Below are 15,528 nucleotides of genomic sequence, written 5' to 3' on the forward strand. Positions count from 1 at the left end.
TTTTAATGGTTTTCCATCTTTCATTTTGTTTACTACTTAGAAAATACCCAGACTATTATCTCGAGTAGATTTGGAAATACTTAAAATGACTTGTTCTGTGGTAGTACACATTTTCTGGAGAACACTGATAATCTACATCCTGGCATACTTGCAGTAATATGTTGAAGAATTCTAAAGAATCACTGGTTTTAACCACCTATTTTACAACAGGATCAACTTAATATGGATTATAGAAATTAGGTCAGAGCATATTTCTTCATAAAAGAATCAAATGTAGCCAGGAATAAATTGCAGTAACAAACATGAAATAGATTACAAGTATTTACATACTGTCTTTAATGCAATAGAACATCCCACGGTGCTTAACTGTAGAGTCATAAAAAAAGGCAATATGAGGGCAGATGGTCAAAAGTTTGGTTACAGAGGTAGATCTTAAGGAGTGCCTTGAAGGAGGAAAGCAAAGTTGAGAATTGGAAAGATGTAGGGGTGGAATTCCAGAATCAAAATTGCAAACAACATTCACTGTGACAGCCTAATGTTGACAGGTTTTTGACTGCTTGACCCATAAGGAATTTTAGGTAAATTACATCAAGATGTTTGTCCAATTTGAATTCATTTACAAAGAGCTAAATCTGCAGAACACACAGACCTTTAGGAATGTTGATTAAATCCAGATGAACAAGCTGGAGAAGTAGTTTCCCACATAACACTGGAAAATCTCAGCACGTCTGGCAGCATCTGATTGACAAAGGGTCATTTGGACTCGAAACGTCAGCTCTTCTCTCTCCTTACTTCTCTCTCCTTACAAATGCTGCCAGACCTGCTGAGATTTTCCAACATTTTCTTTTTTGGTTTCAGATTCCTGTTTCCGCAGCAATTTGCTTTTATCCCATATAACACTACTTGAGACAATGCAGATTCATCTCGACATTCTAGCAAACATTCACTCAAAACATTTTAGAAAGTGCCCTATTCAGGCCTTTTCCAGAATATTCTGCTTTAAACTCAGATTTCAAACAATTTTTGCTTTTCTTCATTCACTGTATACAGAATTAACTTCATGCAGTTTGATTGACAATTCAATGGCCAATTCCCATATGTGGTGAGTTGGGGGAGGTTGAGAATTTTCTTTCCAGCTGCAGAAAACATCTGCAGAATCTGGAATGGAAGTCGGAATTAGAACTCCTGCCTTAAATTTAGTGCTGAATAGCATCAGAGAATTGTTACTCAGTAAAGTGAAATTAGTCTAAAGGCATAGTTTGGAATTTGTTACTTTTTTTGTTAAAAATAGATTCCATGCCAGTTCCACTGATATATCTTTTCTCTTTAGTCTACCCTTTCCCCAGCCCTGTCCCAGCCAGATTATCTTCCCCTACTTTAAACTTGTGCCACCTAAATATAAAGTTCTTGACTATCTGCATGCAATGCTGAGGGAAATCAACAATTAGTAAAACAATTCTTTTGTTGCCTCACAATTTCTCTTATCTCATTAATACTGTGCACGAATGTCTTCCTGAAAATAGATGAAACGTACATGGAGATTTGTACAAGACTGCAGTAGCTAGTTCACAAAAATTGAAAATTTGTTACACAAAAGCAAAATACTGTGGATGCTGGATACCCGAAATAAAAATCAAAAATGCTGTTTATACTCAGCAGATCAGGCAGTTTCTCAGTACACAGAAACAAAGTTAATGCTTAGGTCAATATCCTGATGGAAAGGTCACAGCCCTAAAAAGTTAACTCCATATCTCCTCCAACAGGTGCAGCCCGATCTGCTTAGTATTCCCAGCATTGATTTTATATCAGATCTCAATAAGTATGATTCAATATAACAAAGCTAAACTTCTGATCATAGATGTGAAGTCTGCTTATGGGAGAGAAACCCTTAAATGTTCATCTCAAGACAGTATCAAACTCAGACTTAAAACCTGCAGATTCTGACCATCAGCACGCCATTGTCCTTCAATGCCTTATCTCCTCTACCCAATTCCACAAGGCTGCCTTCTTTTGCTTTCAAACTTACTTATCCCATTTTTGTCAAAACATCCCAACCACGGCTTCTCTACGATCCCAGTGGCATCCACTATGGAATTTTCCCAAGGAATCTTCCTGGGCAACCACCCGTTCCTCATTTTCATGTTACCTCTTGATGATATCATCTGAAGATGTTTTGGTATTTACTGTAGTTGACAGTTAAATCTACCTGTTCTCTCTCAACTTCATTCACCATCTCTAAATTGTCACAGGCTGCTTATCCAAAATCCAGTCTTGGCTGAGTCTTAACTTCTTCCAGGTAAACACTGGTAAGGTCATAGCCATTATCTAGAGTCATTGCTAGAAACTTCATACCTTTCCCCCAATTTCATCACTTTTCCTGAGGCACCCTCAGGTTGAATCAGACAGGTTATAACCTTTGCATCCTACTCGGGTACAAAATTAGTTTCCAATTGTATATCCTCGCCATCACAACCAATTTGAATTCAGCCTTTGCACTTTTCTTAATCCATGCTTTACACTTGATTTACACTTTTGGCACCTCCAGACTTCAGTCCTTTTCTGACCTGCCCCATACCCTCCATAAACTGCAGTTGATCCAAAACTCTGCTGTTCATATCACCTTCTTGATCAAGTTCTATTTAATTAGTGCTTCTTTCCTGCCTTTATCCATCTCTGTTAATTCCCAGACCCCCCAAGCATTACAATTTTAAATTGCAATCTTCAAATAAATCTGCAATCTATCAAACTCTGCTCCGACTTTGACTTCCCTTTCTCTTTTCCGCATTGCTGGCTTTCAACTATATGGGTTTCACTCACTGAAATTTTCCCATTTAGTCTCACTTAGCCATAGTTAGAATCATTATGGTACAGGAGGCGGCCATTTGGACCATAGAGTCCATTGCTCTGTAGATCAAACTTGTAGGTCCCATTTTCTTGCTCTGTCCCTACAGTCCTATGGTTCTTTCCCTTAAATGTTCATTCAATATCCTTTTGAAATTAATAATCGTTTCGAAAACCCTCCATCTATTTCCTCCTCCAACCCCAATTCTTTTGACTAAGGCAGGGTCACTGTCACAGTTTGGGATTTTACCATAAAATACATGCATGCAACAGCATTTGATCGTAATATACATTTTCAATATTGACTAATTGTCTGAGGCAGTTTCAAGCTTGAGCTATCACGCCAGTAACAGCTGCAAATATGAACGGGCTGTTGTTAAAACAAGTTTATAAACAACAGTCCTTTAAATTAAAAATGCCTAGTTATTCAAGGGACATTTGGTATCGTATTATTGACAACTTTCTTTGATTCCTGCCAGGTTTTAGGGGGAGACACTTAAAAAGACATAAACTCGGAAAAGCACCGGGGAGGGTCCAAAGAGAACACAGGTATCGAAGACTGAGGGAGAGAAAAACTTCCATAATTTCAGCAGAACAGAGAACAGGGCAAATCTATCTTTCCACATTTTGCAACAAACCCCTCTAAGTGGGCTAGCCTAATGTATTGTCACTGGATTGCATTTGCTGGTGATGCAATGGTTGTTGACTTCCTGCATGCCTTCAAGGGGGAGTAGACTGGTTTAATGGAATGGCTGGTATTTTTCTCAGTAAGAAGTTTAACAACACCAGGTTAAAGTCCAACAGGTTTATTTGGTAGCAAAAGCCACACAAGCTTTCGAAGCTATGACTATGACTCTAAGCCCCTTCTTCAGGTGAGTGGGAATTCTGTTCACAAACAGAGCTTATAAAGACACAGACTCAATTTACATGAATAATGGTTGGAATGCGAATACTTACAACTAATCAAGTCTTTAAGAAACAAAACAATGGGAGTGGAGAGAGCATCAAGACAGGCTAAAAAGATGTGTATTGTCTCCAGATGAGACAGCCAGTGAAACTCTGCAGGTCCACGCAACTGTGGGAGTTACAAATAGTGTGACATGAACCCAATATCCCGGTTGAGGCCGTCCTCGTGTGTGCGGAACTTGGCTATCAGTTTCTGCTCAGCGACTCTGCGCTGTCGTGTGTCGCGAAGGCCGACATTGACCCTCCCCGGTGCTTTTCCGAGTTTATGTCTTTTTAAGTGTCTCCCCCTAAAACCTGGCAGGAATCAAAGAAAGTTGCCGACATGGTATTTTTCTGCCCACCCTTTTCATGTGTTCAATTCCTTATTTTCATAATGGTACACAACAAGATAAGCTGTTTGAGAATGGTCATAGACTCAGCGTTTTCCCGTGACTATCAAATAAAGCAGTTCATGAACCAAATTTCTCTAGTGTTAACTCAATTTGCCTTAAAGGAGTACATTAAAATCACTGCACGTTTTATTGTCACCCTTCTGAGTTCTGTTGCCATACCAGTGGATACAGGGCAGATGGTGTCATGTTCGTTAAAACACAGGCAACCAGGCTGCTTAAAAAACTGATTTCACTGAATCTTAGTAAATATGTATTGCATACCCAAAACTGTAACAGTTACCCCTCTCAAATTTTCCTTCCTTTGTTTGGTGCCACTTACCTCACACCTCAATGAGGCGCCTTAATACATTAAAACTTCATGATTATTGAAAGCTGTTATTCTTGTTAAAGTTGTACAGATGATTCAGAATAGCTCTGTTTCAGCAGAAAATTAATGAGGCTATAATTTAAAAGGACAAGAAAACTATGCAGCCAGAATATGCCATACAAATCAAGATGAACTTGTCAGATAAGAGGTCAGATATTTACTCATGTTTGACAACACAAAAACAAATAGTGCAACATTGAGGTCGTGCTTAAAAAAAGTATACAGAAAGTTCCAGGGCACGTCTTTGTTCGAGTCTGCCATATTTATTACTTTTTCCAATTCTTGGTATAATGTGAACTTCTTTGACAATACTGAACACACCTGATGATCAGACAGAATTGTGCAACTCATGAACAGATGACAAGAAGAACAAAACAATCCCATATTTGAATTGGTCTTGAAAGGAATGACATGATAGATCTTCGGACCTGACCAGTTTGAATTCATATGAAAATTCTCTGCTTTTACATGAATTTGTAGCTTGGCGCAGTAACGTGACAACTTAAAATGGTTTATCTGACTGTTTGTTGAAAGGATTTAAGTTTACTTTTTTTTGCAGCTGATAAGTTGTGGATTGGGCAAATACATATGTTGTTGGGTTTGAGATTCAAGTTTAAAGATTAGTTTTTCTCTAATGACTTTAGAGGAAAAATGCACACACATTAGCCTGGAGTCAAAATGCAGTCCAAGCAAATTGTTTTGATTTAGGTGGTTGGAGTTGACTGCTGAAGCTTTGGACTCTTCTGGAATCTCTATGTCCCTCCTCTGTCACTGCATGATTTAATTCAAAATAGGCTACCAACGATTAATTGGGAAAAGCAAATCTTTCTTTATATTAAAAGCCAAAAATAAAATAAATCTTGGCATTAACGAAAACGAGACAACTGACCAAGTTGATGCTCATTTTTTTTGCTTTTGATTTCCCTATGAGGAGGACTTTTGCTCAAAACTTACTGATAAAAATGCTAACATTTCAAAACCTTTGTACTGGAATAGGTGTCAATAATTTACTGACGATTAAAATAGATTTTTGTAATTTACTATTTTATTCTTGTTCCTGTATTAATTTCACATCTTATAAATGCAAATAATCATTTTTTAATCCGAGTCCTATGGTCTGACGATATAGTGTTCTATGCCAGTTTGGGGAGATCTGAACCAAACAGTGGCTTGGTCATATTATTTCTGGTACCCATGCCACCAGTAAAATGAAACATTACTCATTTTGCAGTAATACCTTAAATATCTAACACAAGTAATACAGGCTTGCATTCAGCAGTCGCTTTTGATAGGGAGCATGAGTGAGGACTGAGAAATTGCCAAATTGGAATCTACCCTGAAGGAATGTCACCAGAATTCAGTGAATTATATAGTCAGTGCACAACATAAGGTTGGTGAAATGACAGGTTGCAGAATAGGGCAATACAAAGTGGAAAGATACATGAATATTGGCCTAATATGGCTAGAGAGAGAGAAAAGAGTGTATTTAGATTAAGATTTAAGTTGCTGAAGGCCGTCACCTCATGTGCCTTTTATGTACAAGTGCTTTAATGTTCAACACCAGGTTAACTGAGAACTTAAACAAAACTTTTCTTACCTGTAATGGAGCTGGGAAACAGCTGAGTGTGTGAGAAGCCCAGTTGTGAGGGGTGAAAACCATGATAGTCTGTAGAATGTCTTTACACCAGGTACCTTGTATAGATTCTGAGCCTGTGAAAAAGTCTACATATTTTTTTAAAAGACAAGATAAACAATAGAGGATATTGCAAGTATAGCATCACAGGGTGCAGTAGTGCAGTGGCTATATCACGTAAGAAATTGGAAGAGTAGACCATATTGCCCCTTGAACCCATTTCGTCATTGAAAATGATCATAGTTGATCTCCTGCCTCAATTCTACTACTCATATCTCATGTTTTTCTGACAGATCAAAAATCTGTCTCTCAGTCTTAAATATACTCTACAATGAAACACTAACAACCTTTTGAGATATGCAATTCCAAAGATTCACAACCATCTCAGTTTGAATTGATCAACCCCTTATCCTGAGACTGTGCCCCTTGTTCTAGATTTCCCAGCCTGGGGAGGCAACTTTTCAGTGTCTATCCTGTCAAGTCCTTTCAGAATATTGCATGTTTCAATGGGCTCACCTCTCATTCTTTTAAATTCCAGAGAATATAAACTCTTATCATAGGCCAACCCTCTCACCACAGGAACTAATCTACTGAATCTTCGCTGCTCTGCCTCTAAATGAATATCCTTCCTTAAATATGAAAATTGCATAGCGTACTCCAGGTGTGGTCTTACCAAAACCCTATACAAATGTAGTAAAACTTTGTGTATTCCAATCCCCTTGCAATGAAAGTCAACATATCATTTACCTTCCTAATTGCTTGCTGTACCTTTAAACTGACTTGATGTTCCAAGTGCATACAAGTCTCTCTGGAAGTCAATAATTAGAAGTTAGTTGGTACTGAATTAGCAATCCAGAAGTCATGACTACTGTGTCACTGCAGTAGTTATGGGCACAAGTTCAAATTTGAATATTGTGAAATTGAATTCAATACATCTCACTTTGTGCATTTACACCAGCAAAAACAAACAACATAAAAGCTTCTGCCATGAAGATTGCCATAAAGCCTAACTAGTTCACTAATTATCCTGAGTGAACATTATCTGGCATCCCTATCCAATCTATACATTAGTCCATGCTCACACCAGGTGTCCAACTATTGATTCTCTCTGAAATGGTCCAATGAATTAGTATTTAATAAAACACTACCACTACAAACCAGTGTCAAGAAGGCCCACCATAATCTGAGGGCATCTAGCAATGAGCAAAAAAAGTACAATCTTGCCAATATTGCTCACGTCTCAAGAAAAAATGCAAAAATAATTCCTGAACCAAGGCGATACGCAAGTTGTTAATTGATATGAATACAGGATTCAAAATAAACACATTCTCAATACAATGCAGTTGTAACACAATTGAGTTTCAAATTAATACTTACCAGTTACATGTGTTGCTCTAGCTAGAGTTAGAATTAGAGCTCTGTTCAGTTCCTCAGACTCAGCAGAAAGAACTGTTTTGGGGTCATTGAGAAACCGTGTGAATTGGGGCTGGACCTCTGAACTGCCCAATGCTGTGATCAGTCGGAGAGCTGTGCTTTCAACACTAAATGGTCAAAGACAATCAAATTAGTAAAGTTTATGTTCAAGATTTTTCCAAAATTTAGTGATAGAATTATTGAAAAATCTAGTAGCAAAAATCATACCAGGGCAAAGGCCACATCAGAGATCTTAAATCTGTGTTGAGGTTTATGAACTATACTCACTGATCATCACAACCATCACTGTCTGTTGCACAAAACTAAGCCTGATGACCTTTGCTTCTAATTACACTGATAATTATAGCTAACACTATACCCATTTCACATGTATGGCTCTAATTCAATGAGATTTCTGAAGAACTGAGTTAATACAGGATTAATGGATGATTGACTGCTGCAGACAAGCAATTGCTGCATTAAGTTCATCCTGATGTACCAATCTAGCCATTTGTTTGCTCAACCTTGCCTCTGCAAATGCCTCCAATCCTGAATTAGTCAGCCTGGGTCAATGGAGGCCCCAGTTCATGTCAGGGGGTTCAAGCCAGACTTCAGTATTCAGGCATCAAATCTGATATTTCTTTGCAGTACTGCAGTTCTTTCCTGTGCATTGTCAGAAGTGCTGGTTTTCCAGATGAGGTGTTAAACAGAGTCCCTATCGACTGTTCAAGTAGATGTAAACAGCTTCCTGAAGCTATTTAAACAGTAAGGGCACTCTCCAGCTTTCTATCCAACATCTAACCATCTATCTAAATGTCTAAAAAAAAAATTAATAGGGCATTTGATGTTTGTGGAAACTTTCTTGAAATAAATTGGCTGCCATATTAACCACTTAACAACAAACATTACTGCCCAGAACATCTTGGTATATCTTTTATTATTTTATACTCCTCCCGATACCCCTTGTTTTTCCTTCTCTCTGTTCCATTATTGACGGTACAGCCTTTGGATGTTTTCATAATTTAAAAAACATTAAACACAAGTGCATATTGTTGTTGTAGAATAATGATCTGTGCAAGAGTAAGTAGTCAATGTGGAACAGACAGATTGCCAGCCTAGTCCACTTTAAGATACAAGACAACGCTATGAATAAATTTTCCCAATTATATTCAAGCATTCCCATTCAATATGGGACCCAGGAGACAAGCGAGCAAGTAAGATTTTATCCTGAGAAACTGGCACTTTGTTCAGAATATTTATAAACATTTTAAGAATTCGATAGCAGTGATCCCCATTTCTGGATTTTGCCTGTAAGGGTTAAAGGGGTTTTCAAAATTATGATATAATGATGAAAAGCTGTTTCCACTGATTGGTGAATCAGTTACAAGGGACCATAGACTCAGAACAATCGTAGAAGAAAGAAAGGCAAAGCTTCAAACAGTTACTTGAATTTAGAATATTTATCACAAATTTTTACTGAGGCATTTGGATGGCAATGGAATAAGTATTTGAAAGACAATGTTAAGAAATCTGGGAAAAGTCAATGATGTGGATTTCAGATAGCTCTAGAGAAGGAGGCAGCACTGTTAAGGTTTAATATCGGTGCTGTAACTTCCATTGCTCAAAGATAACTCCAGTCCAGTGAAGTCACGTTTCAGAACATTTCAAGATTGTCACCTGTTATCACACCACTGTTCCCATTTAAAGTCAAATGCATTGGAGTATGAGGCCAGTTTTATACGCCTACCACAGGTGAAGTTGGTTTTGATTGGTCTGTGGTACAGCTGCCAGCGAATGAAGATGACTTAACAGCTGTACTCGGTAGTGAGGCTGGATGTGATGCATGCGATAACTGAACATCTCCAGCAGAGTGTGTAGGATCCCCCAAGCATGCGACTTGAAAACATTTGGTAAAAGCTGGCCTAAAAAGAAATGAAACACTTAGTCTGTCTTGTGTACAAACATGAAATTTATGTTAGCTTTTTTCAGGATTGTATTTCAAAGGAGCTAAACCCTGCCCATAGTATCTAAGAAGCATTTTTCAAGGGTAGGGATGCTACTTTGGAAATTTCATCCTTTTCAATTACAAAAAGAACACTTAGCTAAAAGATGAGATCTAAAAATCTACTCCTAAGAACTGCACTATTTTACAATAGAGAAATGTAGTAAAACATAATTGCCAGCAAATATCAATTCTGGGACATAGAACAATATTTTGGGAATTTTATCAGTGTGAAGCATTTTCAGCGCATCTACAAGTGATCTTGGAAGGATAATCCCTATTCCACAAATCCAATTTTTTACATTTCTGTAAATCAATCGAACTTGAACTCCCCTATGAGTCAATTCTGCCAAACTAAATGAGAATTAAACACAATTTCCAGAAGTTCACTGTGTCATAGACAATATTTCAAATTGGGTTAAATCTTTCATCATTTTCCTTAGTCAGCAGTAAGCATTTAAACACAAGATCACATATAGATTTAATGTTGCCTTTCATCTGCCTTGAACAAAATAGTTCAACTTGACATCTGATGAGAAGCTAATAGCAGTGTGACATTTCCAGACTCCACACAATTGTGGTTCTGAAAAAAGGTTACCAACCTAAAACATTAACTCCATTTCTCTAGCCACAGATGTAGGCAAGACTTACTGGGAACTCATGGAAAGCTGTTCAGCTTTGCTCACCTGAACAAAACAGTATTTTCTGTTTTTATTTAAGAGTTTCCAGTGTCATGTTCCAATAGGTAATGACTAGGTAATTACAGGCTTGTCTTGAAAAAGACTGAGACATTGTAATCGTTTTTTTGCTTCATCTGCATCCAGTCTTTGTGCAAGTGACAATTGGGTGAATTGAGTGAGTGAGATGTTGCATTTTTTTTTTAAAACCTCCAACACACTATAGAATATTCTTCTCTTTGTCCGTCACATGCCTTCAGGTTATCTACAGGTGATGTCTACTTACATACCGTGATGTGGAGATGCTGACGTTGGACTGCGGTGGGCACACTAGGAAGTCTCACAATACCAGGTTAAAGTCTAACAGGTTTATTTGGAATCAACTGATGAAGGAGCAGCGCTCCTAAAGTGCATGATTCCAAATAAACCTTTTGGACTTTAATCTGGTGCTGTGAGACTTCTTACTGGACTTACATACCAGAACTGATAAGAGTTGTTCAGCTTTGCTCACCTGAGATCCAAGACAAAAGTGTACCAAGTCCTCATTAGAGTGCTCTATGTTAACAATGCTGTACTAACATGTCATACCAAAGAACCCTGCAGCTGCAAGTGGACAGACACTCTCTTGCCTGTAAAGAGTTTGGTTTGACCATCATGATGACAAGTGTCATGGCCCAACTCATTCCCAAGCTGATAGATGCCACTATAGTAATGTGACACTGGAGGCTGTTGACAGCTTTACATAACTAGGTTACACAATCACCAAACTGTCACTGAATGCTGATATTAACACATGCATAACAAAAGCTGCAGCTGCTATGAACAGACTGGTAGTGTGAAACAACAGCAACCCAGCTGAGAATACCAAATAGAGTCGACCAAGTCTGTGTCTTCAGCACACTCCTCTGTGGCAGTGAAACCTGAACAGTGAATGCTAGGCCGAATAGGTTCCACATTCGCTGGCTCAGATGCATCCTCAACCTTAGCTGGACAAGGTCACCAACTCAGAGGTCCTGAAATTAGCTAATTCGATCAGAATACACTCATTGCTCAGTCAACTACATCTGTGCTGGTTTGGTCACATTCATCAGAGGGATGATGACCATTTACCCAAAGACCTTGTCTACTGTGAATTGGTCACTGGGTCACAACCTCATGCATGTCTACTGCAAGGATACCTGCAGGGGATATATGAAGATGACGGTAATGACAAAGGCAACTGTGAGACAGTCGTTGACGGTTGCGACTTCTAGAGGCTGACTGTTTGGAAGGGCAATGGAAGAGGTGAGCAGAAATGAAAGGCCAGCTGACCGAGAGAAGGGCCCAGTGAAAAGAGAAGGTAGTGAATCGTGCATTTTCTCAGACCACTATCTTCCTCTGCAGCAAATGCAGCAGACACTGCCATGCCAGAGTCAGACTCCAGAGCCACACCAGGCTCAACACAGTTGACCAAGGCACAAATTGTATTTTGATACAGTAAACCGTCACCTGATGAGAAAGAAGGTTGCCAGTAGGCACAGAGAGAAGCAGAAAGGAGAACCAAATTTATTTCCACTGATTTGATATAGGAAACCACAGCAACAAAGTTACTGTGTGCCACCGATTCCCAGAATTTACTATTCACAAGGTCCAATTTAAATAAGCAAGGTTAATCAGTAATGTTCAGAAATTTGACAAGCACCCTACAAGTCTGGAGTATTCTTTCAGTTCTACTGTATCAAAATACAATTTTTAATTTTTCAACTCAATAACAATCTTTAGAAATATATCCTTCATAAATTAAACCTGACACAATGTTAAGTGGCATGGTGGAAAGTGCAGATGTTAGCATAAAATTACAAAGGGTTACAGTTAGACTAGGTGAATGGGTGAAATTGTGGGAGGTGGATTTCAATCTAAGCAAGTGTGAGGTTATTCATTTTGGAACGAAAAAGGATGGATCAGAGTACATTCTAGATGGTATGGTAGATAGTATGGTTAAATACAGTAATGTCCAAAGTGACTTAGGGATTCAGGTGCATAGATCTTTAAAATGCCACGAATAGAAAATAATCAAAAAGGCTGATGGAATAGAAGACTGGATTATAAGGATGCAGAGGTTATGCTGAAGTTATACAAAATCCTCGTTAGATCCCACTTAAGAGTACTGAGAACAGATCTGGGCATCCTGGAGAGAGTGCAGCGCAGGTTTACAAGAATGATATCCAGACTTCAGGGTTTAATTATGAGGAGGGATTATACAAATTAGACCCATTTTCTCTGGAATTTAGAAGGTTATGGGTGATCTGATCGAAGTCTTCAAGATACAAACAGGAAAAGACAGGGTAGATAAACCTTCACTGGTTGGAGATTCTAGAACTATGGAACAGAACCTAAAAAATAAGGCCAGACTGTTCAGGAGAGATGTTCGGAAGCACTTCTACACACAAAAGGTGGTAGAAGTTTGGAACACTCTTCCACAAGTGGCAGTTGATGCTAGATCAGTTGTTATCTTTAAATCCGAGATAGATTTTTTTGTTAAGCAAAGATATTAAGGGATACAGGCCAAAGGTATATTGAGTTGGGCTACAGATCAGCCATGATCTCATTGAACGGCAGAACAGGCTCGATGGGTTGAATGGCCAACTCCTGTTCCTGTAAAGGGAAAAGGAATAACATTGTGTGCTGATTTTTCACAGATCAATCCCAGTATCATACACTTACTGATAAAACCTTTAATTCCAAGGGATTCAATCTCCATATAAACTAAGAGACGACTGTAAGTTTCTACCAGAGCAGGAGCCAATGCTAGGCTTGATTTTGCATGGGCTAGTTTGATAACCCTTGTAGCTATACTGTGAATGAGGCTGAAACACAGAATATTTAAATCAGTAAGCGTTCAAGCAGTACAATATAAATACAATCTTAATATGCTTCAGTTATTGGCTATAGTCATATTGTTGCAATTTCAGAAAGTTTCAGCTTGTAAACTAAAAGCTAATTCTATTTATGTGGATGATATGGAAATAATGTGATTGTGACATTATTGCCAAAATATACAAGTAGTCTTATGAAAATCTAAAAGCTAAACCAATGACTTTTGAGCCAAAGGAACATATTTATTTATAGCATTCAGGGAACTAAACTGTGACTTCTGCACAAACTAAATTAATTCTTGATGGGACAAACATGGTACCCTACATAGTCCCTAAGCAGAACATTACTACAATGTATGCCAAGTAGTTATTTGTGTCTACCACTAATATTTATTTGGACCAAACATAATGCTATAAATCAGTAATCAAAAGATGCAAGTCTACTTTGAAAACTTTCTTCCTTTCATTTGAAGGTATTTTGTTATCTACTTGGCAAATAAGTAATGATAACGTTAGTAATAGTACAGATTCACAAAAACATTATTCTACCACAATAATTCAACATGATTAAATTCCAGTGCTACCTCATTTTGGCATGAACCGTTAGTGAATCTAACAAGTTCATTGGTAGTGGGGTAATAGATCCTGAAGCCGTGCAGTTTGTTCCAGGAAGAGATATCCTCAAGCTTCCATTCCCATAAATTGTTTCAACCAATACTCCCATAGGTAATGTAAAACATTCAGAATTAGTAGAATATGCATTACACAGCAAGGCAATCTTGTAATCGTTCATCTGTAGACTTTTATTTCTCAAACTTTGCTGTAAAAATCTGTATTGAAAATGATTAGAGAGCAAAGTTAATAATTCTGCTTCACTTATGAATAATGACGTCAATGTTTGTCTTTTACTTATATTGTGAGCTGTTTTTCAGAAGAAATTAGTCTTTTTGTCTTTCAGGAAATTACTTCCGCTATATGTATTTACTTTCACTACTCAAGTCTTACATTATGCAATGCACTTACTAGATATTTCTCTCCAGGAATAGTGATGAGAGAAGGGTTTTACTTTTTCAGAGCATATTGATATTTTATCTTTATTCACCTTTGCCTTTCAAAAAATTGATCTTTTAGGTTATGAAGGCTTAAGCATGGATGAATTGTATTGCTATACATGCAGCAATGTAAGTGCAAAAAACCCACTAATTTTAATTCTATTTTCTACTGATCATCACAAGCAGCAAAGCCAGAGAACCTCATCTGCCTGCAAAGTTAATTGCAGAAAGGCACATTTCCTGCCATTTTCTACCACACTAGTTTGAAAATCAGGGACATTATCCTGAGCTATTCACAAACATGTTGACTCTTAAACTTTACATTTATTTAACAGCTTACTCATGATGGAGTTTGAGAGAGTGAGGGATGGGTATCTGCAGTTTGGAGTTATCATTTTGTGCCTTCCTGTTGAGATGGATCCATATACAAGTCATAGCAAAAGCATGAGTAGACTGTGGTTTGCTAATGTCAGGTACAGGAATGCACTAAAAACAAAGAAAAATAAGCATATCAAAATCTGGAACACTCTTCCTTCAGCAATAAAATAATTGCAGCATAATGATTTGATGTATAAATCCTACTTCTTTCTCTGGGTACAGTAGGTCAAACAGCTTCATCACAGGGAGGAAATCAGCTAGTGCATTCTTTTGGATACTGCCAGAGATGAACTGCAATAAAACCCACATCAGATGGTCTCGCCCTTTTATTAGGCCTCGGCCTGCCAGCTACAAGACAAAGATAACAAAGTTACAAAAGATATGCTTAGCATTGCAGACAACAAATGAGTGGTGGAAAGGGGGATTTCAATGGCAATACTTCAAAAAAAAAGGAATAATGAGAGACACCACAGATTTCGTTATCCCAAGTGCCTGAAATGAGGATGGACAGAGCGAGGAAGTGAGCCAATTTTAGGTAGTTTTGTGGAAAAGAGGGTTTATAGGTTGCCATTAAGTGGCAGAACAAGAGCAATGATCATGCTGGAGGCAGCTGAACGACACAGAAATTACAGGTCACCCATCACAAATATGGCAGTGAATTTTTGCAGTATTTCTTCCATGTTTAAACATCCTTCCAACAATGGGATGCCCCAGAAATGCACTCAATACTTGAACTGTAGTCGATCCAATAAAATGCCACTTTTTAAAAAAATTCAGCACCCTGAGTATGAAACCGAGGAGCAATTTGTTTTTTTTCTTCCTTTCTCAACCTAACTACAAATCGTAAATATCTAGTTGTAGCCCCAGATCTCTGGTCTCCCCAGTGTTAATTAGTTTACCTTTTAGGGCAAGGGAACATATTCCCTCAATTATCATTTTCGTAATGTGTGTT

General features: G+C 38.0%; 1 protein-coding gene across 4 annotated transcripts in view; it reads right to left on the reverse strand.

Moving 5' to 3' along the window:
- med23 (mediator complex subunit 23) overlaps nucleotides 1-15,528 on the reverse strand; it is a 92,812-nt gene that overhangs the window by 48,720 nt on the left and 28,564 nt on the right. For 2 of the 4 annotated variants that reach the window (XM_078212866.1, XM_078212864.1), the window contains 7 exons: nucleotides 14,781-14,924; nucleotides 14,539-14,684; nucleotides 13,731-13,976; nucleotides 12,995-13,137; nucleotides 9,360-9,534; nucleotides 7,577-7,740; nucleotides 6,164-6,276 (listed from right to left, as the gene is read on the reverse strand). In XM_078212866.1, the coding sequence (XP_078068992.1) occupies nucleotides 6,164-6,276; nucleotides 7,577-7,740; nucleotides 9,360-9,534; nucleotides 12,995-13,137; nucleotides 13,731-13,976; nucleotides 14,539-14,684; nucleotides 14,781-14,924 (1,131 nt within the window). Of the gene's footprint in view, nucleotides 1-6,163; nucleotides 6,289-7,576; nucleotides 7,741-9,359; nucleotides 9,535-12,994; nucleotides 13,138-13,730; nucleotides 13,977-14,538; nucleotides 14,685-14,780; nucleotides 14,925-15,528 lie in introns of all 4 variants that reach the window. The other 2 variants (XM_078212865.1, XM_078212863.1) reach the window with 1 other exon arrangement.

This window comes from Mustelus asterias, chromosome 5, assembly GCF_964213995.1.
Source record: "Mustelus asterias chromosome 5, sMusAst1.hap1.1, whole genome shotgun sequence".
In the NCBI taxonomy this organism is placed as follows: domain Eukaryota; kingdom Metazoa; phylum Chordata; class Chondrichthyes; order Carcharhiniformes; family Triakidae; genus Mustelus; species Mustelus asterias.